This window comes from Moschus berezovskii, chromosome 17, assembly GCF_049115385.1.
Source record: "Moschus berezovskii isolate FMDL1 chromosome 17, NW_MosBer_1.0, whole genome shotgun sequence".
Classification (NCBI taxonomy): domain Eukaryota; kingdom Metazoa; phylum Chordata; class Mammalia; order Artiodactyla; family Moschidae; genus Moschus; species Moschus berezovskii.
Genome location: NC_142476.1, coordinates 12,567,615 through 12,591,677, shown reverse-complemented (window position 1 = coordinate 12,591,677; position 24,063 = coordinate 12,567,615). Strand labels below are relative to the sequence as shown.

General features: G+C 58.5%; 1 protein-coding gene across 1 annotated transcript; it reads left to right on the top strand.

Moving 5' to 3' along the window:
• The first annotated feature begins 496 nt into the window (after positions 1-496).
• On the top strand, positions 497-23,542 carry LOC129551809 (maestro heat-like repeat-containing protein family member 7). The gene is made up of 22 exons (XM_088845017.1): positions 497-587; positions 3,247-3,311; positions 3,895-4,017; positions 4,133-4,212; positions 4,528-4,657; positions 5,361-5,447; positions 6,376-6,483; positions 6,865-7,000; positions 7,725-7,813; positions 9,324-9,473; positions 10,986-11,140; positions 14,667-14,811; positions 15,201-15,361; positions 15,925-16,062; positions 16,200-16,314; positions 19,644-19,784; positions 20,324-20,500; positions 20,797-20,955; positions 21,658-21,759; positions 22,066-22,168; positions 22,646-22,705; positions 23,251-23,542. Exons 1-22 carry the CDS (start codon positions 497-499, stop codon positions 23,397-23,399), a joined length of 2,664 nt encoding a protein of 887 aa, XP_088701143.1. The 3' UTR covers positions 23,400-23,542.
• The last annotated feature ends 521 nt before the right edge of the window (positions 23,543-24,063 follow it).

The following is a 24,063-nucleotide window of genomic DNA, read 5'->3' as shown; positions in this document are numbered from 1 at the left end:
CGCCCCGGCAAAGGGGGCGCCGGCCTCTGGCGGGCAGGACAGGAGGCTGGAGGACGTGGGCCCCCGGGTCTCCCCTGGGATGGAGGCAGGGGCCGCCCCGGCTGGGGGTCCCAGCCTCCAGGGCAGGTGGCGGTTTCCTTCTGCTCCATGGGCAGGACCTGGGCAGACCTCTGGGGGCACTCAGCCCCCCAGCCGCAGGGCAGACGCGGACTGTGAATCGGGCCAGGGGTCAGGGGCTTCGGGATCTCAACAGCGGGGCCTCCCGGAGGCAGAGGGCTGGGAGGCCGCCTCCAAATGAAACGTCCCCAGTCAGGGAGAGCCCTGAATGAAGACTTGTAAGCAGCTCTGGGGCAGGGGGTGGGAGGCAGGGCCCTTCAGATGGTCCCCATCTTCCCAGGGCGGGGTGAGAGGGGCCGGGGTGGACCCAAGCTGGCACCGCTCAGCCAGTTGTCTGTCCTTTCCGGAAGCCTGACCTGGCTGCTGCCCAGGCATGCTGATGGACTCCCCTCCTGACCATCGTCGAAAATTAAACAAAGTCATCTTTTCGGGACTGCCGGACCATGTTTCTGGGAGCCCTCACTTGGCGGGTGAGTTACCCTGGGACCCGGCCGAGTCTCGGCTCCTGATGCCTCAGAGGGGATGGTACTGGATGGCCCAGCGCTCGCTGGGCACTCGTGGATGGACGCGAGTCTGCCCACTCCTGGCTGCCAGGTCGGTCAGAGCTCTGGTCTCTGCACGCCAGTCCCTTTTCAGACCTGCCTCCCTGAGGGGCCTGGAGCTGGATGGGGACAGGATGTCGCCTGGGGCTCTCCACTCTTCAGGAGAGCCAGGGCAGACCTCTAGACACCAGTGTGTCAGCAAGTCCCCGACCGCAGCCCTGACCTCCAGACTCTTCAGCCGCAGTGACATCCCCTGTTTGGTGCTAGTCAGCGTCTCAAGGGCTTCCCTGGTGGCTCAGACAGTAAAGAATCTGCCTGCAATGCGGGAGACTGGGGTTTGATCCCTGGGTTGGGAAGATCCCCTTGAGAAGGGAATGGCAACCCAGTCCAATATTCCTGCCTAGAGAATCCCATGGATGGAGGAGCCTGGTGAGCTACAGTCCATGGGGTCGCAAAGAGTCGGACACAACTGAGCGACTAACACACACACACACATCTCAGATCCAGAGCATCCCGGCTGTGCTGCCAGCCCCAGGCCTGCCCTGCCTTGCTAGCACCGGTCCTCAGGCCCCAAGTCTGTCTGCACTTCTGTCTCTCACTCACACGCAGAGCACCGCTCTCCCTCTGGGGCCCGCCATCAACACAGATGCAGAATCTGACCACTCACTCCTACCATCCTGGATCCAGCCCCCGTCTCCTCTCCCCTGGATTATCATGTGACCTGGCCACCTCTGCCCGCCCCCACCACCACCCTGCATCTCTCTAGTCTCAACCCAATGGCCAGAGTAATTCTCTTACCTGAAACCTACTTAGGGCTCTGTCCTATGCAGAGCAAAAGCCAGAATCCGCACAACTGTCCTTGCAGCAGCTTCAGAAGGCCCTCCTGACCTGACTCCTGACCGCTCTGCCTTCCTCACTGGCCACTCCCCCTACAGCCTCAATTTAGGGTCCAGCTGCCGCCAGGCTTGGTCCTGCCCCAGGGCCTTTGCACCGACTGCTCTTGGCCTAGAAAATTCTTTCCCCAGATATCGGTTGGGCTAGTTCCCCATGGCCTTCAAGGCCACTCAGGTTTTCTCTGACCTCCTGTGAATGTATATATGTACGTGTGTATATACACACACATCTGTACAAGCAAACAGAGGTGACTCCTTTAGAAGGACACGTGACGGTGTCCCGTGACAGGGCCTGTTTGTCCGTGTGCGCTGTGTCTGTGAGCTCTGCCTACGGAGCCCCTTTCCCATAGAAAGTGCTCAGTATGCGTGGGCAGAAGAAGGCACCTACTGCTTCCTGCTGTGGGCCAGGGGTCGTTCTACATTGTTTACATGAAAGAATTAATTTAAATCTCATGACAGTGATGGACCCTGGGGGCACCAGCCCCTTGTTAAAGGAGGATTTAATTTGCTCCAGATCGTGCCTTCACGTTTCGTTGTTACTGTTGTTCAGTCGCTCAGTCGTGTCCGCCTCTTTGCAACCCCGTGGACGGCAGCTCGCCAGGCCTCCCGGTCCCTCACCATCTCCCGGAGCTTGCTCAAACCCATGTCCATTGAGTCGGTGATGCCATCCAACCATCTCATCCTCCGTCGTCCCCTTCTCCTCCCGCCTTCAATCTTTCCCAGCATCAGGGTCTTTTCCAGTGAGTCGGCTCTCTGCATCAGGTGGCCAAAGTATTGGAGTTTCAGCTTCAGCATCAGTCCTTCCAATGAATATTTAGTGTTGATTTCCTTTAGGATAAACTGGTTTGATCTCCTTGGAGTCCAAGGGACTCTCAAGAGTCTTCTTCCTGTAACGTTATCAAGCATTAATTATTTATTACTATCGTCATTTGTTATTTATCATTATTGTGCATTCATTCATTTAATTCTCACAGTAATAATAGGGACGGTTATCCTCCCTATTGTATAGACAAGGAAACCAGAGCTGAGAGACTTTAACTTGGAAAGGGGCTCATTAAACAGAAGAGCTGGCCTGGAACTCGGCATTTGAACTTCAGCTGCAGTGCTCTGGCTCTGAACCCACCCCGCCCCCAGGGCACTCCATGCAGGGCAGTGAGGAAGGGCCAGACCTCAGGCCTGGTGACCAGGAACGCCACCCCTCCATCCTCTTCCTTCACCTGCTCCTGACACCCCGGGTGGACAGGCACTATTCTTAGCCTCACCCCCAGCCTCTGTCTACATCTGGGTGCCGGCTCCACAGGGTTGCACCGGCTCAGTCATCCAGGGAGATGCACAGGCCCATTTGGGGTTTCAAGTTCCCTCCCATTCAAGGGTTTCAGAGCCCACCCAGGACAGCGCCAGCACTTGCGGCTCCCAGGGTGACTTAGAGGACTCTCCATCTCCCGTCTCTCCTGGCTGTGCCTGATGCAGAAAGTCTCTTGACTGAGTCCCCCACGCAGCTCCCTTTTCACGGAGGCTTCTGTGGCCTACCTTTGGCCCCAGGCCTGGAGAAGCGGCTTCTTGGAGCTGGGGCAGTCACCTGGGACCCCAACAGCTTCTGAGCCCTCTTGAAAGAGGGTGGAGGGTGGGGGGTTCTGCTTTCCTGTTCCACCCAGAGAGTCAGCCAGACTCCTCCCAACTACATCCCCTTGCAGGACTGCGCCAGTCAGAAAGAGAAGCCTATGAGTGCATCCGGGAATTTCTAGAACAAGAGCAGGTGGTAAGGCAATTCCCTGAAGCTTTCTGAGAGCTGAGGAGGAAAGTAGGTAAAAAGGAGGGCTCGGGTTTCCAGGTGGCGCTAGTGGTAAAGAACCCGCCTGCCAGCGCAGGAGACCCAGGAGACCGGGGTTCAGGCCATGGATCGGGAAGACCCCCTGGAGAAGGAAATGGCTACCTGCTCCAGTATTCTTGCCGGGGGAATCCCCATGGACAGAGGCGCCTGGCAGGCTGCATGCAGTCCATGGGGTCATAAAGAGTCAGACATGACTGAGCACGCACACGCAGGCTTCCTTCAATCTGAATGCCAGCCCTGGCTTGGAAGCTGCCTGATCTGGCCTGTTAGGTGGCCAGGCCAGACACAGAAGTGGAAAAAAAACCCTGCCTTGTGGGCCCCCAAGCACCCCTTGCCCCCCGCTTGGTCCCTGGAGAGCTACAGAGGGGACAGGACGCCGGTGGCCAGTTCTGGGTGCAGGGTGTGTGGAGGAAACGTTTCTGTGGTCAGGGGCAGGGTCTGGGCAGGGGAGGCAGGGGGCTGCAGGCGGAGGCCGGGCTGTGGGCAGGGCTTGTGTGTCCCTCCCTCCTAGCTCGAGATGGACAAGCTGAAGTTCCTGAGCGCAGTGGACACCTTAAGTGGCGCTGTCCATGCCCAGGCAAATGGCAACATGGACGATTTCTTTCCCAAAACTGCCCTGGCTGAGAAAATCGTGGTGAGCAAGGCCCTTTCTTTCTGGGCATCAGTCCTCCGGGGACAAGAGTGACAAACCCAGGCGCAGGGCGGGGGTCCCTCTCTGAGGGGAATTCTCCTTTCCTCCTCCCTTCTAGAAATTAATCCTTGAAGAGCCCAAGGAGGCCCTGGTCAGCACCGTGAGGCAGCAAGCCATGCTCTGCGTTGTGGCCCTGAGGTGCCTGGGTCCCCGCAGCCGGAGCCTTGGGGTTGGGGGGCACGGCAAGGCTTGGGTACCTGAGTTCTGGGCTGCAGGGCAGGCCCGTGACTGCCACCTCGCCTCCCAGCCCCCTGTGGTAGGGTACCCCCAGCTCTCACTGTTAGAAAGCTGTTAGGGCATCAGTGTGGGGAAGGCTCCTGGATACGCTGGGACCCCCTTCCCTGCAGGGAAGTGTGTGAGGGCCCAGCAAGAGGGCAGAGCAGAGTGCTCCCCTCCCCCGGCCCTGGACGCTAACCTGCCCTCCAGAGCCCCCCTCCCTCCCCTCCCCCACAGCCAGGTGAACCCGCCACTCCACCTGTCCCAGAAGCTGGACCTGGCCACCGCCAGCATCTCCAGCATCATCTCTCTGCCGCTAATCATGCCCAGCCTGGACCGCAAGGACAGCGCCAGCTTGTACCTCCAGGTGCCGCCGCTGCCCATCCGCAGGCCCCTATGCCCACTTGGGGCTGGTTCCTGCTCCCGTGCTGCCCACACCCTTCTCTCCCGAGCGCTCTGCTTCTCTCCTTCCACGAGGAGGCAGTCTAGGGATAAGCCCGCAGGTTCTAGGGAATTATTGGCCAATGAAAGTGAAAGTGAAGTCGCTCAGTCATATCCGACTCTTTGCGACCCCGTGGACTGTAGCCTACCAGGCTTCTGCGTCCATGGGATTCTCCAGGCAAGAATACTGGAGTGGGTTACCATTTCCTTCTCCAGGGGATCTTCCCGACCCAGGGATCGAACCCGGGTCTCCCGCGTTGGAGGCAGACGCTTTAACTTCTGAGCCACCAAGCAAAACCCTAAATGAGGCTAGGTTCCCTGGCCAAGATTGTATAGACTTGGTCAAACCTTCCTGGGAGTTTTCAGCTTGAAAGATAGAGGTTTCCTTGATCGAAGATGTCAGAGAATGAACCTCTGGTGGCGAGGGGCCCTCGGGGCTGCGTTTGTTGGAGAGAACAGCCCAGTGCCCACTCTTACTGTCTGGCCTACAGTTGGAGCTGCTCTGGGGCTCAGTGAGGTCGAGTGGGGCTGGCGCTTGAAGATGGGAGGGTGGTGGCAGAGCCAGGCCCTGGGAGTGGGAGCGCCCCGGGGAGCGGTCCATCGTTTGACACCCTGCCCCCACCTGCCAGACAATCCAGGCCCTGGATGACATGTTACAGGCTCTCATGATGGAGGACCTGCAGCCGAGCATGGTCTTCCTACAGAGCTTCCTGGAGGTGAGGGAGATTGAAGCCCTGGGTGTCGGGGGAGGAAAGGAAGCTAAGGATGCCCGGGGCACCACTGTGGCTGAAGGCCATCCTTCGGTCCTCAGACCTCAGCAGGCATGTCTGTTCCCTGGAGACAGAGTCCTGCATCTCTCCCCTCTTCACGGAGTCCCCAAACATTCTTGGTCACGATACATTGTCACCCTGAGGGGTGTGTTTGAATTCAAGAAATAGCCAGGAGTCACTTGAAATGAACTTTCGTGACAAGATGGATGGTATAATTTTGGATAAAATACTAGATGTGACTGAAGATAAGGAGACAAGATTGCCCAAATATCTTATTTTAAACTTTCACTGAAGCTCCAATACTTTGGCTACCCGATGCGAAGAGCCGACTCATTGGAAAAGACCCTGATGCTGGGAAGGACTGAGGAAAGGAGAAGAAGGGGGTGACAGAGGGTGAGACGGTTGGATGGCATCACCGACTTGATGGACATGAGTTTGCTCAAACTCTAGGAGATAGTGAAGGACAGGGAAGCCTAGCGTGCTGCAGTCCAGGGAGTCACAAAGAGTCGGACACGACTTAGCGACTCAACAGCGACAACAAGGGCTGTGTGTAGAGAGGAAATGCGTTTGTGTCAGGATGTCGTTTGGGGGATGGATCATTTCTTGTTTCTTTTTTTTCACTTTTAATGACATTCATTGTTTTTTTGGTAATTTTACAAGCAATGCATGTTGATCACAGAAAACTAGATAACTATAAAAACTACATAAACTCAGGCTGGCTGCGGCCACCCTTCTGTTCTCTTTGTGGCCAGGATGCTGCGTGCGTCAGTGGCGCCTGCTTACCTCCCGGGGCGATGATCGGGGATGTGGGACTGAGCAGGCAGGGTGGGACCCCACGGAAGGTGTGGGCGGGGTCTCCTTGCTCCCTCTGCAGATCGTGCTGCCTTGCTTGGTGCAGTCGGATAAAGTGCATGAGCAGACTCGGATCTTGGGGGCCGTTTCCCGGATCCTGAGGTTTATCTGCAATTTCCCCGAGCTGGCAGTGAGTGCCTGGGGCGCGTGAGGCTCTGCAGGGGTCCCCAGGGGGCGGCCACGCACCTTGGTACCCCTGCTCCTGTGAGCTCTGAGCAGGCAGGTACATCCCGGCCCGGGTGGAGGACCTTGCCCCAGGGAGCCAGGGGTGGGAGCCCACAGCTCCCACTGGGCAGCGTGCCTGGGGGTCTGGCTGCCCCAGTCCCCTGGGTGCTGACTTGGAAGGTCCCTTTGCCAGTACTGTGTGGAGCTGGCGAGGTGGGGGCACCCACAGCAGATACCAAGCCATGTGGAGGGGAGGGGAAATCAGAGGGGATGAGGGCCCCTGGGCAGGCGGGGCTGGGGGAGTGCCCATGTGGCCTGCGGGGCACAGCCGGGCCCACTCCCACAGCACATGGCGGAGTTCTCCATGACCGGGAAGCTGATGGGCTCCCTGGGTCTCCTCTGCATGAGCCCCAACCTGGAGGTCAGCATGGGGGCCTCAGAGGCGCTGCACTACCTGTTCAAAGTCCTCGTGCTGCAGAGAAGTGAGTGATCCTGGCCTGGGTGGCCTCGGGGCTGCAAGAGGCGGGGACCCACCGGTTCACAGAGCGACAGTCCCACTGGGAGCCCCACGCAGTTTCGGGGGCACCAGAGGGCCGGCCTCTCTCCTAGGGGCAACGCCCTAAACATGCTTTATCCGGATGAGCCCCAGCCCAATGCTGACGCCATGCCCTCTTGTGAGAGATTCCCAGGGATTCTCGGGAGGACGGGGAGCCAGGCTTACAGCCGCCTGTGAGGTCTGCTTGGCCCCTCCGTGTTCCCAGCTGTCCCACTGCTGCTGCAAGGGCCCGGGCTGGGAAATGAGCCTCACTCCTCATGGGACAACCTGGGGACCCCTAATCTGGGCTTCCCGTGCCCCAAGGAAGTCAGAGATGCAGATGCACACACACAGAGGTGCCAGAGGAATTTGCACATCTCCCCAAAGGGAGCTTCAGAGACTTGGCTTTTGTGATTAAACTGGGCCCGTTTCCCAGTTACTTAGCCAGGGGCCAGGGGAACGGCGTGCGGGAGCAGCTGCCGGAGGACCAGCCGCCTCCCCGGCTTCGCTGACCTCCACCTGCCAGCCTGGCACCATGGCCCAGGAACCCTCGCGTGCTGTGATGGGCCAGCGGCACTCCACCCTGGAACCCTCGTGATCTGCTCTGAGGTTTGCCGGGGAAGAGTGCAGGGCGTGCTCCTTTCTCCCCTGCTGTTGGTTTTGGCTCTCAGGTGTGAAACAGAAGACAGAGAACATTCTGAAGGACCTGCAGAAGCACTTCCGGGGGGAGTGGCTGGCCAGCATACAGGACCTCACGATGGTAACGTGCGCCCCACCCAATGCGGGATGCCTGGATGGGAAGCATGGGCAGAAGGAGGGCCGGGCCCGAGGGGTGATCCCCACCGCGGGGAAGCGTCCCTGAAGTCCCAGGTCTCGTGGACAGCGTGCTGGAGGGGAAGGCCCACTGCCCTTGCTGCCCTGGGGTGGACTGAAGTTGAAGTCATAGGGCGGGGCTGTACAGTGAGGTGTGGTCCACTCTCCTCCCCACGCGCCTGTCTGTGGCCGGCTTCCCTTCTGGTCTCTCAGCAGAGGCGGACTGCTGGCCCCAGGCGCGGGGCCCCAGGCTCCGCCAGCTCCCACGACTCCCGCCAGAAACCCAGACACCACCCTTCACTCTCCCTTCCGCTCCACGCTCAGTTCAACCCCACACCCGTCCACTGCCTCCTGAATCCCTTGCTCGTCCACCCGCTCTGACCCTGCCATGGCCATCACCCACCTCCTGCCTCTCACGGCGGCCACCCCCTGCTCCTTCCCCGTTTGCAGGCGGACCCCCTGAGGCACCATTTTCTGCCCCGCAGTCCAAGAATCATTGCTCAGGCACAGACAGCATCTCCTCACTCCCCTTCAGACTCTGCACGAGTCTGTTCTCACACCAAGGTCCAGTGTCGCACGGCCGGCGAGACCCCTGGTGTTGGCTAGGCCTCACCTCCGCCTCGTCCTGCGTCCAGTCCTTCCCACCAGCTCGGGGCTCCCTTGCAGGACAGGCTCAGGATCCACTCCAGGCCTTTGCAGAATCTGTTGCCACGTCCTGGAAGCCTTCCCACAGTTTCAGCTGGTGCCTCCTCCAGAAGCCTCCTCTAGTCTCCCAGAGCTGATTGGACGCCCCTCTCTGTCCCTGGCTGCCATCTCCATGCCGCCCCATGACTACCCGCCTCCTTGCCTTGAGGGAGTTCCCAGCTCCCAACCGCAGAAGCAGGCCCCGCATCGGGGCTCAGTGCTGTGCGAGGCTGGCCGCGTCTGCTTCAGACTTGGAAGCCGGTGCCTGCTTTGCGGTGCGGTCACCCCGCTGGACATCAGAGCTCACCCCAGATGCAGTCCCCTGCTTGTGTTCCAAATGTAAACCCAGACGCCTTTACCTCTGGGAAGATCCTCTGGAGAAGGGATAGGCTACCCACTCCAGTATTCTTGGGCTTCCCTGATAGCTCAGTTGGCAAAGAGTCCATCTGCAATGCGGGAGACCTGGGTCCAATCCCTGGGTCAGGAAGATCCCCTGGAGAAGGGAAAGGCTGCCCACTCCAGTATTTTGGCCTGGAGAACTCTGGGCTGTACAGTCCTTGGGGTCAGAGTCGGACACGACTGAGTGAGTCTCACGTCACTCCCGACCGTGCACTGCTGTTGGGACCGCAGGCCCAGCTGGGGCCTGGACAGGGGGCGCCGCCCCACCTCAGCCTTAACCCCGCAGGGAGCCGGGTGCTGGCCAGGGCTGCCTCTCCAGGGCGTGGAGGCCACGGGCAGACCCAGAAGGGCTCAGTCCAGCTCCCCTCTCCCAGTTCTTCAGGAAGTACCTGACTCCCGAGGAGAGGGCAGACCTGATCCTGGTGTCCATGGAGGCCCTGACCGACCCCGGCAGGCACGACGTCCGGGCCGCCTCCAGGGTGCTGCGGACAGTCCTGAAGTCCTCCGTGCCCGACATCGGCAAGGTATCCTCTCCAGGGATGCCAGGGCCGAGGGCGATTTGGGGCTTCTTCCTTTCCATTCCGTGTTGGATCTTGCTCTGTTTCACCTTCTACTGGTTGGGGTTAAGGAGTCGCAATCCTTGAATCCAGAGGTGAAAAAGTTCAACAAGGCGTGCTTTGCAATTGTGTGGAAGGCCCTTCCGTGGGGAGGGGTGATCACCTGGCCTCTGTCTCCCCCAGGAAGGGAAGACTAGCATCAGAGCTACAGCAGGAGCCCCGCGTGGGCTCCTGGGACCAGGAGACACGTCAGACCTCCCTCCCACGCCCAGACATGGGATGAGGCCTCTGAGTGCTCTGTCAGGCTGGTGGGAGAACTCCCAGCAGGATCAGGAGACAGCTGTCTCCGTCTCTTTGTCTGTCTGTTCTCTACACCCATGTCCATATCCGGGTATCTGTATGTCTGTCTCTACGGGTAAACCGAGGACACACTGACGCGAGCTTCCTGGAGCACAGCCCTGCGCTGGAGGCGGGACTTGTTCACAGAGAAGTTAAGCCAGCACAGTGTCTCTTTTATCAGTCCTTTTCGTTGGACCATTTTCAAAGCTCCTATGGACAGACAGATTCGCTCTCCTTTCAGTGGCCTCCCCTGCTCCCACCTCACCCCGATACCAGTGAGAGCTCCACGAGCAGTTCCTGGGCTCTTCGTTTCTCTCTGGCCCCGGGGCGCCGTCTGAACGCTCCTGAGTCGAAGGGCACCCTGGAGGGCAGCCCCCCAGCGCCCACGTGGAGTCCCTGCCCAGCTCCTGGGCAGCTGGACTGTGCTCCCCACCCCACGCAGAACTCGGGTCTCCTCCAGCACCACTTTTGTCACTGGAACCCTCTCCCCGTGGTGAACTGGAACCTGTACCCCCGTGGCTCCCGGGCCCAGCTCAGCTTCCGACGCTAGGCTGACTTCGGTTACTATTCAGGTTTACTGACGCCGGGCACCTTGCCCTGGGCTGGCCGCAGTCATGTGGTATGTTATTTCTTACAAGTCTGCAGGGAAGTAACTGCAGTTGGGGAGAAGCTCACGGGGGGTACGGCCCGGATAACTGGACTTTATCGAGCACACATGCGGCGTGCACTAGACGCGTTCACTCAGACCCCTGAGGAGACTGACCTGGCCCTCGTTGTCCGATGGGGAACTAGAGCAGAGAGGGCTGAACCGTCGCCAAGGCCGCACAATGGCCAGCAGGGAGGCGGGGTCGCATCCAGGCAGAGTGACCGCAGGCCCATACAGCCTCCCGTCCACGCGGCCGGCAACGGGCCTGCCCTCCCCCTGCAGCAGTCTCTGTGTCCCTGGTTCCCTGCTCTGATCTTTGTGACCTGGTTTCCGGGCCCGACTCCATAGCCTCTTCCCTGCTACCCTCTACTCTGTGCCCCTTAAACCACAGTGGGAGGACAGCCCCAGCCCGACCTGGGCTCCTGGGTCCAAGGCTCCTGCCGAGCGGGTGTCCAGCACCCAGAAAGCAAGTGCTCCGCCCCCACCCCCCGCAGGTGCCTGAGATCATCAAGCACGTTTACCGGCACATGCACAGCGCCACGGACGCTGCAGCCCAGGAGACCATCCGGAAGGTGCTTCACGTGCTAGCACAGACCTACACGGATGAGGTGGTCCTGACGCTCTTCGAGATGGACGAGCATTCCCAGAGGTGGGTGGGGCCCCGGGGGGGGGTGGACAAGCCCCCAGACTCTGCCCATCTGCTTATTGTTAGAATACATCCAACTTATTAGTACAAGTAAGTTCCTTACTTGGGGCTAGGTGACTGTACGGTTAATATCGGCTTTTTGCAGAAAATTTTGAAAGCATGTACATTTTTGAAAAAAAAAAAAATTAAATCTCACCCCAAGGCAACCTCTGCTGTTACTTAGGTATAATTTATATTGTGTCTACCTCTTAAATATGATTTTGTTCAATTTTTACAAACACAGCAAATGAACATACACAAAAAGGGTTTTAAAAAACGTACAATCACACTCGTATATACCACTCCCCACAGTTTTTTCACAGCATTTTCTCAAAATTAAAACTACTTTGTAAATAATTTTAATAGCCATGTGATACTATATAGTATGGATGTACTAGGCCATCAAACATTTGAATTTTCCATGTAGTGAAATTCGCCCTTTGGCCGCACAGCGCCACAAGTCTTCTCAAATGTACAGTCACAGTCACCAGCGCCACAATTAAGACACCAAGCGCTTCCACTGCCGCCCAGATCCCATTCTGCCGGCATCAACCGCCGCCCCTGCCGAGCCTTGCCCCCAGTCTGTTCTCCACCCTGCCGCTGGGCCTTTCCCAGGACGGCCTAGAAGTGGAACCACGCAGCAATCACACTGCACAGAGCAGAGTCGCGCGTCTGACCCTGGCTTCTCTCGCTTCTCGCTTACACGGGTGTTTGGGATTCATCCGGGGCGTCGTGTGTGTCAGAAGTGCATCCCGCTCCCTGTCGAACAGCACCTCATTGTGTGCACAGACCGCAGTGTGTTCATCAGTCACCTTCTGGTTTTTCCCAGTTCTGGGCCATTACAAGTAATGCTGCTATAAATATTTGTGCATAGGCTTTTGTGTAAATATTAGCTTTCATCTCTCTTGGCTAAGTTCCTAGGGGTTGCGTTTCGGGGTAATATGGGAGCTGTCCATTTAACAGCTTCAGAGAAGCCGCCAAGCTTTTCCACCCGTGGTTGCAGCTTTTGCCTTTCTACCAGCAGCTTACCAAAGTTCTTCCGGGTGGCTGCCACCCTTGTCCACACTTGGTATCGTCAGTAAGAAAGACCTAGTCATTCTAACAAGTGTGCAGAGGCATCTTGTTGTTTTTACTTGTGCTTGACTAACTTAATTGCAACTGATGTTGACCATGATTTCTTGTGTTCATTTACCTCCACATATCTGCTTTGGCCAAATCTCCAAATCTTCTACCCATTTCTTTCTTTTTTATAAGCATTTTTCACTGTTTTAAAGTGTTTTTAATGTTTATGTCTTTGTTTTCATTTGTTTGGCTGTGCCGGGACTTAGTTGTGGCATGCAGGCCCTGGTTCCTCACCCAGGGATGGAACCCTGTCCCCTGTCTGGGCAGAAGGGCTCTTAACCACTGGACCATCAAGCCAGGTCCTCAGTCTATCATTTTATGATTTGTTCTCTGTTTGCCTCCTCCAGTTTTTGCTCCTATGTTTCCACTTTCCTGAATTATTTTGGATAATTTGTGGTTTTTTTAAGGTATTCCTTCTTAATTTATCCATTGGATTTTGACTCCATAAATTTTTAGTGGAGTCTTAGGGATTTACAAACCTCAATTGTCATAGTATACTGATATCTCCAACTTTCATAGTTCATTTAGAATTAATATTTTACAGCCTCAAGAAAACATGGAAGCTTTCAACATGTAGCTTCCTTGGCTTCCTTACTTATGGAAGTAAGTAAGGAAGTTACTTCCTTACTTATGGTATGGTTGCCATACATATTATATCTATACACACGAAGAAACACCACCAAAAATAGTTTTCAGTTCAGTTCAGTTCAGTCGCTCAGTCGTGTCCGACTCTCCGCGACCCCATGAATCACAGCACGCCAGGCCTCCCTGTCCATCACCAACTCCCGGAGTACACTCAAACTCATGTCCTCAGAGTCGGTGATGCCATCCAGCCATCTCATTCTCCGTCGTCCCCTTCTCCTCCCGCCCCCAACCTTTCCCAGCATCAGAGTCTTTTCCAGTGAGTCAACTCGTCTCATGAGGTGGCCAAAGTATTGGAGTTTCAGCTTTAGCATCAGTCCCTCCAATGAACATCCAGGATTGATCTCCTTTAGAATGGACTGGTTGGATCTCCTTGCAGTATAAGGGACTCTCAAGAGTCTTCTCCAACACCACAGTTCAAAAGCATCGATTCTTCGGCGATCAGCTTTCTTCACAGTCCAACTCTCACATCCATACATGACCACGGGAAAAACCATTGCCTTGACTAGACGGACCTTGGTCGGCAAAGTAATGTCTCTGCTTTTTAATATACTATCAAGGTTGGTGAAGTGAAGTGAAATCGCTCAGTCATGTCCGACTCTTTGTGACCACATAGACTGTAGCCCACCAGGCTCCTCCGTACATGGGATTTTCCAGGCAAGAATACTGTAGTGGGTTGCCATTTCCTTCTCCAGGAGATCTTCCCGGCCCAGGGATTAAACCCGGGTCTCCCGCATTGTAGGCAGACGCTTTACTGTCTGAGCCATCAGGGAAGTCCATTTTGCTTTAATAGTCATACATATTTTTTAACTTATCATGGGAAGCTATAAAGCATTTGGCAAAAGAATTTAAAGTCTATTACTAATTGAAAAAAAAAACCAAAACTCCCCTATCATGGGAAAAAACTTCCCTACCATGATGAAGAGCATTTATCAGAAATTAGTAAGCAATCTTAATTTCCCAGTTAAGAAATTATGTACTTCCCTGGCCAGGGCTCTGCTGGCCAGAACAGAGCAAGGCATCACTGGTCTGTCTCTTCCACTGATTAACACTCGAGGCACCGGTCAAGCACCCACATTTTCTGTTTGGGTTCTTCCCTTCGTCTTTGCCCCGAGAGCCCTGAGACGCCGCATCACCAGCAGGGAGACTGGCTTCACCCCGTCTTCAGGCTCCCCTTCATTCCTTCACGACCCTCTCCTCCTGTCTCGCAAACGTCGTGGCTTCTTGGGTACAGCAAGCAAACTTGGTGAAATTGTATCCTGTTATTTGGAGAAATAATTTTCAGATCTGTCCTCTTCCTCTGAGTGTGAATTGGTCAGGTTGGGATGAGTAGGGAAGGTATCCCAGGCAAAGGAAAAACATAAGTGAAATGCATTCAGGCATGGCTGGCAGGGCCTGTGCGGGAGGTGACCTGCTGGGCCCGGGCCGACGGCTGGAGTGCCGGCTGGGACACGGCCGCAGAGGAGGCTTCCGGCCCGCGGGACTCACTGGAGTGGGACCTCAGCTGCTTTCTCCTGTCGGTTCACAGGCCGCGTGAGCACTTTCAGAGCCACCCGCATGTGAGGTGGCAGAGCACAGGACGTGCGGAGGAGAGGGAGAGACGGAAGGAGCTGAAGGAGGGAAGGAGAGGGGAGAAGGGAGGGGTCGAAGAGGGCGCTGGGCCCTGAGCAGAGCGGCAGAGCCCCTCCCGGGAGGCTGACCTCGCGTGTGGCCTTCCGCCCTGCAGGGGGGCCCGCAAGCCCTGGGAGATCCTGGCATCCTTCCCCAAAGGCTATGAAGTGATCATGGAGCACCTCCTGCAGAGGCTGACCCCCCAGCAGAGGCCCCGGCCCCAGGAGCCCGGCTGCAGAGCGCAGATCTCTCCGTTGATCGTACGCGGGCCCGCGGTGGGGCCAGGGTGGGCGGGGTGCCCCGGGGTCCGTCCCAGGCTGTCCGGAGCTCTCGAGCGGCTGCTGTGGACAGAGGAGGCTGAACACCCTCACGGCCTCCTCTTGGGTGGGGCCCCAGGGAGCCTGCTGTGCTGGAGAACCGGCTCCTCGTTCTCCTCGGCAGGACAGAGTGAGACCAGCACCCCAGTCCCCTGACCCCTCAAGGACGGTGAGAGAAGTGAGCCACCAGCAGGGCCCCCAGAGGGCTTTAAACGGAGAGCAACCCAGACACGGCCCTGCGCTTCCCGGCTTCGGTGGCGGGGGGCACTGGGGGCTGGCCGTGGGTCGTGTCGGGCTGGGGGCTGGAGCTGACAACGCCCCCCTCCCCGCAGGCCACCAGGGCCCTCCACGAGCTGCTGCTGGAGCCCAGCAGGAGGATGGAGGTGCAGACCTTCTTCCCGCACCTGTTCCTGGCCCTGCTGTTCCGCATCTCCTCCCTCCTGGGGGCGGGGGCCGCCCAGCCCCCCGTGAGCCAGGGGATGGACCCCGTCAGGTACCCCCTCTCCGGCTGTCGCTCAGGGACCTCGTCTGTTATTTTTCACCTCCGCCGGGCCCGGAAGTGCTTCCCACGCTCCCTCCAACAGCTCTTGCCAAGGCTTTTTATTGATGATTTTTTTCTTACTTATTTTTGGCCACATCGTGGGGTACGTGGAATCTTAGTTCCCCAACCAGGGATGGAACCTGGGCCCCCTGCCCTGGGAGCTCGGAGTCTTAACCACTAGACTGCCAGGGGGGTCCCTTGCCGGGCTTCTTAGACTCTCTGTACGTCAGGCTTTCTGGGCAGACGCAGGGATCTTGTCTCTCCGTGGCATCGGTGCAGAAGCTGACACCATGCGCCCGAGTCTGCAGAACCCCGCTCCCCAACCTCCCGAGTCCCCTGCCCCACCCTGGTGCCCCAGCTGTCTTGGCTTCAGGTGCCTCATTCGTGGGACGTTGCCAGGGTCCCTGAGGGCTGTCGCGGCGCCAGCAGGTGGCAGCCATTCGGGAGGCTGGGTGGACAGGAGGTTCCCGGTGAGGAGGGGACGACCTTTCCTTTGCTTTCTGCCCCCCCACCAGCTGCTCCGTGGAGGCGCTGAAGACCTTGATGAGGAGCGCAGGGTACAGTGACCACGTGTCCTACATTCAGAAACTGCGGGGCTGGGAGCTGCTCACGAGTCCGGAGAGACACCACGAGGGGGTGGCCCTGCTGGGCAGGTGCGCCTGGGCCGTGCCTGCCAGGGGACCCGTGCCGCCCCCACCCCCGCCCGTGGAGCCCCGCCCCCGGTGTAGCCCCGCCCCGCCCCAGGGCCCCCTGCACTCAGGCCTGACCCCGGCGCCCCTCCCCGCCACAGGGCCATGGTCGTCCGGAACTGCTGGCACACCCGCCCGGTGTTCCGCCTCACCGTCCGCATCCTCCAGGACCCCGACCTCGAGAACCACATGACGGCTCTCGTGTTCTTCACCGAGGCAAGTGGCAGGGGCTAGGGGGCGGGGGCGGGGGGGCTGCCCCTGCCCCTCCGGGAGCAGTTACTCCGGGGGGCCGTGGCCTGACTCACATCAGGCTGGGAGACGGTGCTCAGGATACCTGGTTGGTCACCTGGAGTCTCAGGCCTTCAGTTTACCTGCTGCGACTGAATCTCGGCTGATTTCATAGAACAACACGCCACCCCCCACCCCACGCCGCAGCCGCCCTGCCTTAGGGTCACTCTCTGCTCAGCTCTCTGGTTGGCTCAATGTACTCTGGTCACCTGGCAGGAAAAAGGTATAGAAATTTGGAAGTTATGGAAAAGAATCTTAAAAGCAACAAAACCATGAATAATAGTGATGCTCGGAAGAAACCACTTCTAGATTTTGGTCTGAATTGGGTTGGGGGGGGTGTTTTCCTGGAGGAGGAAATGGCAATCCACTCCAGTGTACTTGCCCGGAGAATCCCATGGACAGCGAAGCCTGGTGGGCTGCAGTCCATAGAGTCACACAGAGTCAGACACAACTAAGCAACTTATCCGCCACTGTGGGTGTGTTTGTCATGTTTGAAATCACTGTTCATATTCTGTATCCTGCTGTCTTAGAGCATCTTCTATGTCATTATGTGTTTTTTTTGGGGTGTTATCCAACCAGTCCATTCTAAAGGAGATCAGTCCTGGGTGTTCACTGGAAGGACTGATGCTAAGCTGAAACTCCAATACTTTGGCCACCTCATGTGACGAATTGACTCACTGGAAAAGACTCTGATGCTGGGAGGGATTGGGGGTGGGAGGAGACGGGGACGACAGAGAATGAGATGGCTGGATGGCATCACCGACTCGATGGACATGAGTTTGAGTGAACTCTGGGAGTTGGTGATGGACAGGGAGGCCTGGCGTGCTGTGATTCATGGGGTCGCAAAGAGTCGGACACAGCTGAGCGACTGAACTGAACTGAACTGATACATAAATTCTAATGGGGATGTAATGTCTCATCACAAAGGTATTTTATGATTGACTTGACATTCGGTTTCTCACTTTACACTGTTATAATAACACTATAGTGAACATATCTTTGTGAAAGTTTTGTCCATATTCTAGATTATTTTCTTAACTATGAAATATAATAAGTGGAAGACTTGGTTCAAAAAATATCAATGTCTTCTGTGACTCTTGAGGGTAATGCCAAGTTAGTCTGATTTGTCTAATTAGCCTAATGTTCTCCAGTAAAGTTGTACCAACTTATAATCCCACCAGCGGTGTTTAAAGGGAGTTCAGGATCTCTGACTCACCACAGCTTTAAATAAACTCCTTTTGTAATTTGAAGCCATTGAGCTTTTTTCAATAGGAGTGGATTTCTTCTGAAGTAACAGAGAGAGAAGATTGCACGGTGCTGGTCCTAGAACCTGGGCGGATAGAACCTGCTGGGTCATGCTGTGTCTGTGCAGGCTGCGGGCATCAGTGTCTTGTCTGTGAAGCACACCCCACCCCGCCCGAGAACCTGTGTTGATTTGTGCATGGGGGGTGGGGCGCTGACCAGGCAGAGAGGGATACGTGTCATGTTGTCAGAACCCCTGCTGAGGATGGAGGGTGTGGACAGATGACCAGAAGGGGACTCCATGCGCCATGACTGGCCAGCATGAGTGCCCCTCATCTCTCGGGAGCTTGCCCACGCCAGACCCCTGCGCCCCATCGGCAGAGGCCTGGACTCCGAGGGCCCGGGGGAGGGCTTCGTTTTCTGGATCTACTCCAGAGGTCCTGGGACCTCTGGGCTGTCCTGGGACCCAGCTTCGGGAGGCAGCAGGAGGCACACGCCGGGGCTGCAGGGGGACCCCTGGATGGAGGGGTCCTGGACTCAGGCTGTGCCTGGGAACCCTCCAGGCAACTTTTAAACACACCAAGGGCTGACCACCACGCCACCCCTCCGCCGTCCTGCCTACGCGTCCTCTCTGCCACTGGTCTGGGGTGGGGTCCTGGCGGGCGTTTGCCTGAGAAGGCCCCAAGCTTAGAGCTGTGTTCTAGAAATACAGCTAGGACGGAGAACCTCTCTAGAAGTTCCCCCAAATGCATAATGTCTGCTGAAAACAGTGGAGATGGGCCTTCGCGTCTCCCACCCTTCTTGGACTTCTGGGCTGGGAAGCAGGAAGGGAGGAGTCAGCATCTTGGGAGAAGGTTGGACCCCCACAAGGTAGGGGGCTGGGTGAACTTAACTACCAGCCACTGAAGGGTGGTCCAGTCAGTTTTAAGGTGGAAAACCAGTGGGGCTTTAGGTACCAGCTGAAGAAGTGGATCAAGGTCTGTTAAGGGGAGAGAACAGCTGTGAAAACTCCTGATAATCCACGTGTTTATCACCTGCCCTGTTTATCGTTCAGTTATCCTCATCTGTTTCCTGGGCAGGACCATAGTAGAAATATGTAAGCCGTCAGGGCTGTGAGCTTTTGTCCAGGGTTCTCAGGGAGCTCAGTCATTTTAACTCTTGCTGTAACTCTGTGAAAAAAAAGGTGTTATTACCTCTGTTTTGCAGAGGATGAAACTGAAGTTCAAAGAATTTAAGAAAAGTGCTCAGCTAGTGAGTCCAAGGGGTGGATCTGCCTGCCTGCCAGTCAGAGACAGTAGCTGTCCACAAAAACACCCCCATCACCAGGACCACAGGTGGGGACACAGACCCACACACATCACACCTGCATGCACACAAAACAAGCTCGTGTTGGTTAAACGTATCGGATTAGCTTTTGTCTTATTCACTTTTATTTTAAATAATATAAATACGTTATAATTTACATAAATATACAAATAAAATCATGTTTGCTATTTTCTTTTCATTGTATTTTGTTTTCTAAATTGAATGTACATTCTATTGAAACTAGAGTCTATTTTCTAAATTTAATTGTATTCTGTGTTCCAAATTCTAAATTTCTGTTTCTTCTAATTATGTTCTATTTTCTAAATCATTTGCTATTTTCTTTTAACCGTCGCCTTTTTTTCCTTCCCATTTTTCCATCTCCCTCCAACCACACCAGTCCTGCACCCATACTTCTCACATGTGAGCGACCAAACATGCCTCCTTCCGCGTGTGCGCACCAGTGTTTCTCACCTTGATCCCCTGGGGTTCCCCTTGTCAAAGGCCCCCCAGGGAGACTTGCAGGCTGGAGGGACGACTTCCGGAACGACAGCCTGTGAACGTGACTCTCCAGCTGACCGTTGGCCCCTGTAGCAGTTCTTCCAAATCCTGAAGAGCGTTTCCTCACTCTTGAGCAGGAGCGTGGACTCCGGGTCGCCGAGGACGCCTCCTCCGGGCCCGCCTTTTCCAACTGTCTCTGTGTCCTCGCGCAGCTGCTGCAGTGCCCGGACGTGGCGGCCGCTGCCGATAAGGAGATGGTCAGGACCTTGGCCGACTGGTTCCAGCGCGAGGAGCCGGCCATTGTAAAGCTGCTGCTGCGGGCGGTGGAGATCCTCTCGAGGCACGAGAACACGGTGAGCTGGCTGCACTGCGGGCTTCCGGACCTGCAGGCCCAGGGGCGGACGGGGCAGACCCCTCTCACAGGGTCACACCGAGGCAGTCCCCACGAAGCCAGCCCACTGAGGATGGGGCTGGGGAAAGAGCCCCTGCTGCTCTCACCATCCCGGGAAAGAAGGGGAGGTTTCCCACAAGGGCCCCGGGTCGCCGACCCGCTGGGTCTCCTGGAGCCGGGCGTCCTCACCAGGGATGAGGAGGCGGAGGGGAGGGTGCTGCGGGTTGGGGGGTGAGAGGTGTCTCCTCCCTCCTCCATGAGGAGAGGGGTGCTGTGCGATGCCCCCCGGGGAGGCTTCTCCTCTGCTGGCACATCCCCACCGGCACCCCCTTTGCTGGCACCCCTGCCACCAGCCCCCTCTTTGCTGGCACCCCCTCTCTGCCAGCACAGCCCCTGCTGACACCCGGGTCCAGGACAGGAGGGGTGTGCCCCCAGGCCTGTGTGCGGTGGGGTGGGGGCAGCTCCCCAGCGGGTGGGACTGGCCCGGCACCCGGTCCGCAGGGGAAGCAGCTCCGTGCCCTGCAGCCCTATGTGCTCAGCTGCTGCTACTCCGCGGACGGCAGCATCGTGGCCGAGACCTTCCAGGTGCTCAGGGACCTGGTGGACCACCTGCCCTGGCAGCGCTCAGCCGCCTTCCTCATCCAGCTCGCCTTCACCCTCACGCCCTTCCTGGAGGAGGTACGTCCCCCAAGGCCTGTCTCCCTCCTGGGGCATCGTCTGTCCAGGAACGGGGTGGCCAGAACCGTCTCCGAGGCCCTCCGGCCAGACGGGGACGCCTGCGATGGGGCTGACGGCTGCGGTGCCCAGCCTGGGGATGGTCCAGAGGGCAGAGGGCAGTCCAGTGGGGTCGTGATGCCGGGCGGCCAGAGCACATGCTGGGGCCTGCAGACGGTGGGGGGCTCAGAGCGGCCGTCTGGGAGGCGGGTCTCCACTGCCTGCCCCTCGCGTGGGTGCACGTGTGTGTTCTCCCCCAGGAGTCCGAGCATCTGCGCCTGACAGCTTTTGAGGTCTACGGGGCTCTCCTGGCCAAGGTCAACAGGAGGCTCTTTGTCTTCCCCTTGAGGCACCAGGCCCTCAACCTGCTCATCGCCCTCGTGCTCCACCTGGAGGATGCCAACGGCAGGGTAGCTCAGGTGCGGAGGCACGGGGCGCGCGTGGGCGGTGCTCGCGGGATGTTAGTGAGCACTTGTCGAGGTGCTGAAGAGGCTGACGGGAGATGGGGTCCTGGGACAGGGAGGCACCCACTGGGGGCAGAGAGGGCTGGCCCAGGTTCTGCAGTGGGCAGGCTGGGCTCTGAGCCTAGCTGCTGAGAAGCGCGGCGGCCGGCCTGCTCACACCAGGCTCCTTCGCCCCGTGAGGCTCTCATGGGCACGTGTCAGGACGCCCTGGACCAGCCAGGGAGCTGGGACGTCCCTTTTGTGGGTGGGTCTGTCCCAGTCAGCTGGCTGGCCACCTTTCTGGCGGAGCCGACCTTGATGAGAGGAGTGATCCCCCCAGCTGGAGGATCCGGACTTCCGGGAACTCTCCGAGAGGCTGTTTTAGTGGCTTGGGGGCTGTGGGCTGGTGGGGTAGGTGAGGAGGTGGGTCTCGCTGCGGTAACATAGCAACTGGGAAAATCACCACCACGATTTTTTCAGCTTCCCGTCAGTGGGAGGAAGGGCACAGGAACAGCCAAAGGATGGCCCGGCTTTCCTCCCGTCGGGGGTCCCCGGGGTCCACTGAGTCCCGTCCCCGCAGGGCTGATCTCACGGCCGCCTGTCTCTGCCCCCATGCCCTCGGGGTCTCGGCCCGGCCAGCACCCTGACTCCTCCGGCTGGGCTTCCCTGTCTCTCCAGATCGCCCGGCCCACCCTCTGCCATCTGGCCACCTTGCTGGGCTGGTCAAAGCTCAGGGCGACTTTCGCTGAGAAAGACGTGTGGACCATTCTTAGTGCCCTGGTGAGTTGCAGCTCGCGCGCTACCTGCTCTTGCGGGGGTGGCTGGGGCACCCAGCTGTCGAGTTCCTCTCCCCGCGGCCACAGCGATACAATAGCGAGCCCAGGGAAAGTGGGCCCCGGAGCCCGGGCAGTGTGGGGGGCCTTCGCGGAGCAGGAGCTGCGGGCAGAGTGCGGACTTCCCTGGGGGCTGACTCTGCGGGAGGGGGCGGGGCGGGGCGGGGCGTGGGCCGGGGTGGTACCGGGGCGGGGCAGGGGCGTGGGGCGGGGCCGGGCCGGGGCGGTGAAAGCAGCTGCGCCTCTCCCGCAGCTGCAGCAGGAGGCGGGCCGAGCCCTTTGGTTCCTGAAGCAGAGCGTGCTGCTCTTCAGGAGCCCGCAGGTCCCCATCCGCCTGGCCGCCGTGTGGTTCGCAGGTACGGCAGGCCTCCCCTTTGCCCGGGGCGGCGTGTCCCCGTCCTGGGTCCCTTCACACAGCCCAAGGAGCCGGGACAGCGGGCAGACGGCCTGGGGTAGTGACCGAGCAGGGCGGAGCGCTGTCCGCACCTGCCCCACCCCCACCCCGCTGGGAGCCCATGCCTGGGCTGGGCGGCCTTCCCCTGCGAAACAAGCCGCGTCCTGGGCGGGCAGCTCAGAGACTGGAGTGGCCGGCTCCATCAACGTCCCCAGGGAAAGCACAGCCCAGCAGAGGCGACGCCCCGTTTGCTCGAGACTCTTCAGAGAAGCGGGGAAGTCATCCTGGCTTCAGGGAGAAAGTCAGGACCCCAGGCCGGGTGTGGGAGGGACAGACAGAAAGCGGGCATGGCGAGTGTTTGGGGAAGAGGCGCAGAGGAGGTGCAGCGGGGTCCTCTGGTCCTCTGTGGGCCAGTGTGGCTCTCCGTGTCCCCCCGCAGGCCAGATCATCCAGACCCTGGGCGCTGAGGAGGCCAGGGAGGTGGACGAGGTCCACGCAGGTCAGTGCAAGCCTGCGCCTGCTGCCTGTCTGTCAGACGTGGTTGGGGGAGCTCAGAAATGAGGGCAAGTGGGCTCACAGCAGTCACCATCGGGGGACAGTGACAGGGAGGCTTGTCATTTGGGGGCACACGGGGGCTCCTGGCACCTTCTTTCTGCCTGGGCGGCTGCCTTGTAACCCCCACCTCTCCGCCTCCCCTTCTCTCTCCCAACCCCACACCCCTGCCTGGTGGGCTTCCCTGGTGCCAGCGAGTCCCGGCTGAAGCCCTAGCTGGAGACCTGGGCTCCTGCGGTGCTCTGGGGAGAGGAGGGCGGAGCCAGGTCGGGGAAGCGGGCAGGACCCCCAGGTGGGTCCTGGGCTGGACAAGCCCCAGCCACACCTCCCGGAGCCCTGCAGTGCCTGGTCCCAGGCCTGGAAATACTCTGGCTCCCCTTTCACAAGCTGCTGGCCCCTGGGCCACGGCGCTCCCCTTCTTGCACAGCGCTCACCCGCCCCCAGGAGCCCGGCACCCTAGGCCCTCTTGCTCAGCCCGTGTGTCTGTCACAGCCCTGAGGCACATGCGGGCAGACCCAGACCCCACAGTCAGCTGCCTCGCCACGCAGACCTCCTACATCCTGGAGGCCAAGGAGAAGATGTGTGTCGCCAGCTCCACCTCCTGCTTCTGCCCCAGGAGGCGGAGGAAGGCCTACTTCTAAGCCCGCGGCTTGTCAGATGAGACTGTAGAGGAGGTGCAGCGGGGTCCTCTGGTCCTCTGGTGGCAGCAGAGACCGGGGCCTAGCTTCTGAGCCCTGCTCTAGACGTGGGGTGTCTCTGCAGAACTTCTGAAATAAAAGGAGAAAGCGGAGACTTCCAGCTGGGGTGTTGCTTTGTCTTCCCTGGAGCCCACTCCCGCCCACTCCCCTTCCTCCGGGTCTAGGCGGCTCTCCCCACCCTGCCCGCACTGCCCAGGGCCTGGCCGCCAGGGTGAGAGGGCTCTTTGAGCATAAGCTTGAACTGCTGATGGGAAAGCTGGAGGGAAGCACTGATGGGATTCAGGGGGTATGAGCAAGGCTCCTGGTTGTAGGCAACAGTGGCCTCCCTGGTTGATTTAAGCAGAGAACAACTTATGGGAGGGCGTGAGTCAGCTCCTGAAACTTCCCGGGAGGTCAGAGAGCTGGACACTGTGCTCCGGACCCAGGGTGGCTGCACAGAGTGCCACCCTGCTGTCCTTGACCCAACCAGACTAGCTTGGTGACAGCACTCAGGCCTGGGTCCTGAAAGCCCGTTCCTCCTGCCACCAGAGAGGTCAGCCGGGTGAGCGCCCGCCGTCTTCCGCTGCTCCTGTTGGAACCGGCCCTGCCTGGGACCATCCCACCGTCC

Excerpts from the sequence above, each read along its gene's own strand:
- LOC129551809 (XM_088845017.1), top strand. The coding sequence starts at position 497 with ATGGACTCCCCTCCTGACCATCGTCGAAAATTAAACAAAGTCATCTTT. Across the intron at positions 5,448-6,375 it reads TCCTACAGAGCTTCCTGGAG|ATCGTGCTGCCTTGCTTGGT; the intron begins GTGAGGGAGATT and ends CTCCCTCTGCAG. Across the intron at positions 7,814-9,323 it reads GCATACAGGACCTCACGATG|TTCTTCAGGAAGTACCTGAC; the intron begins GTAACGTGCGCC and ends CCCCTCTCCCAG.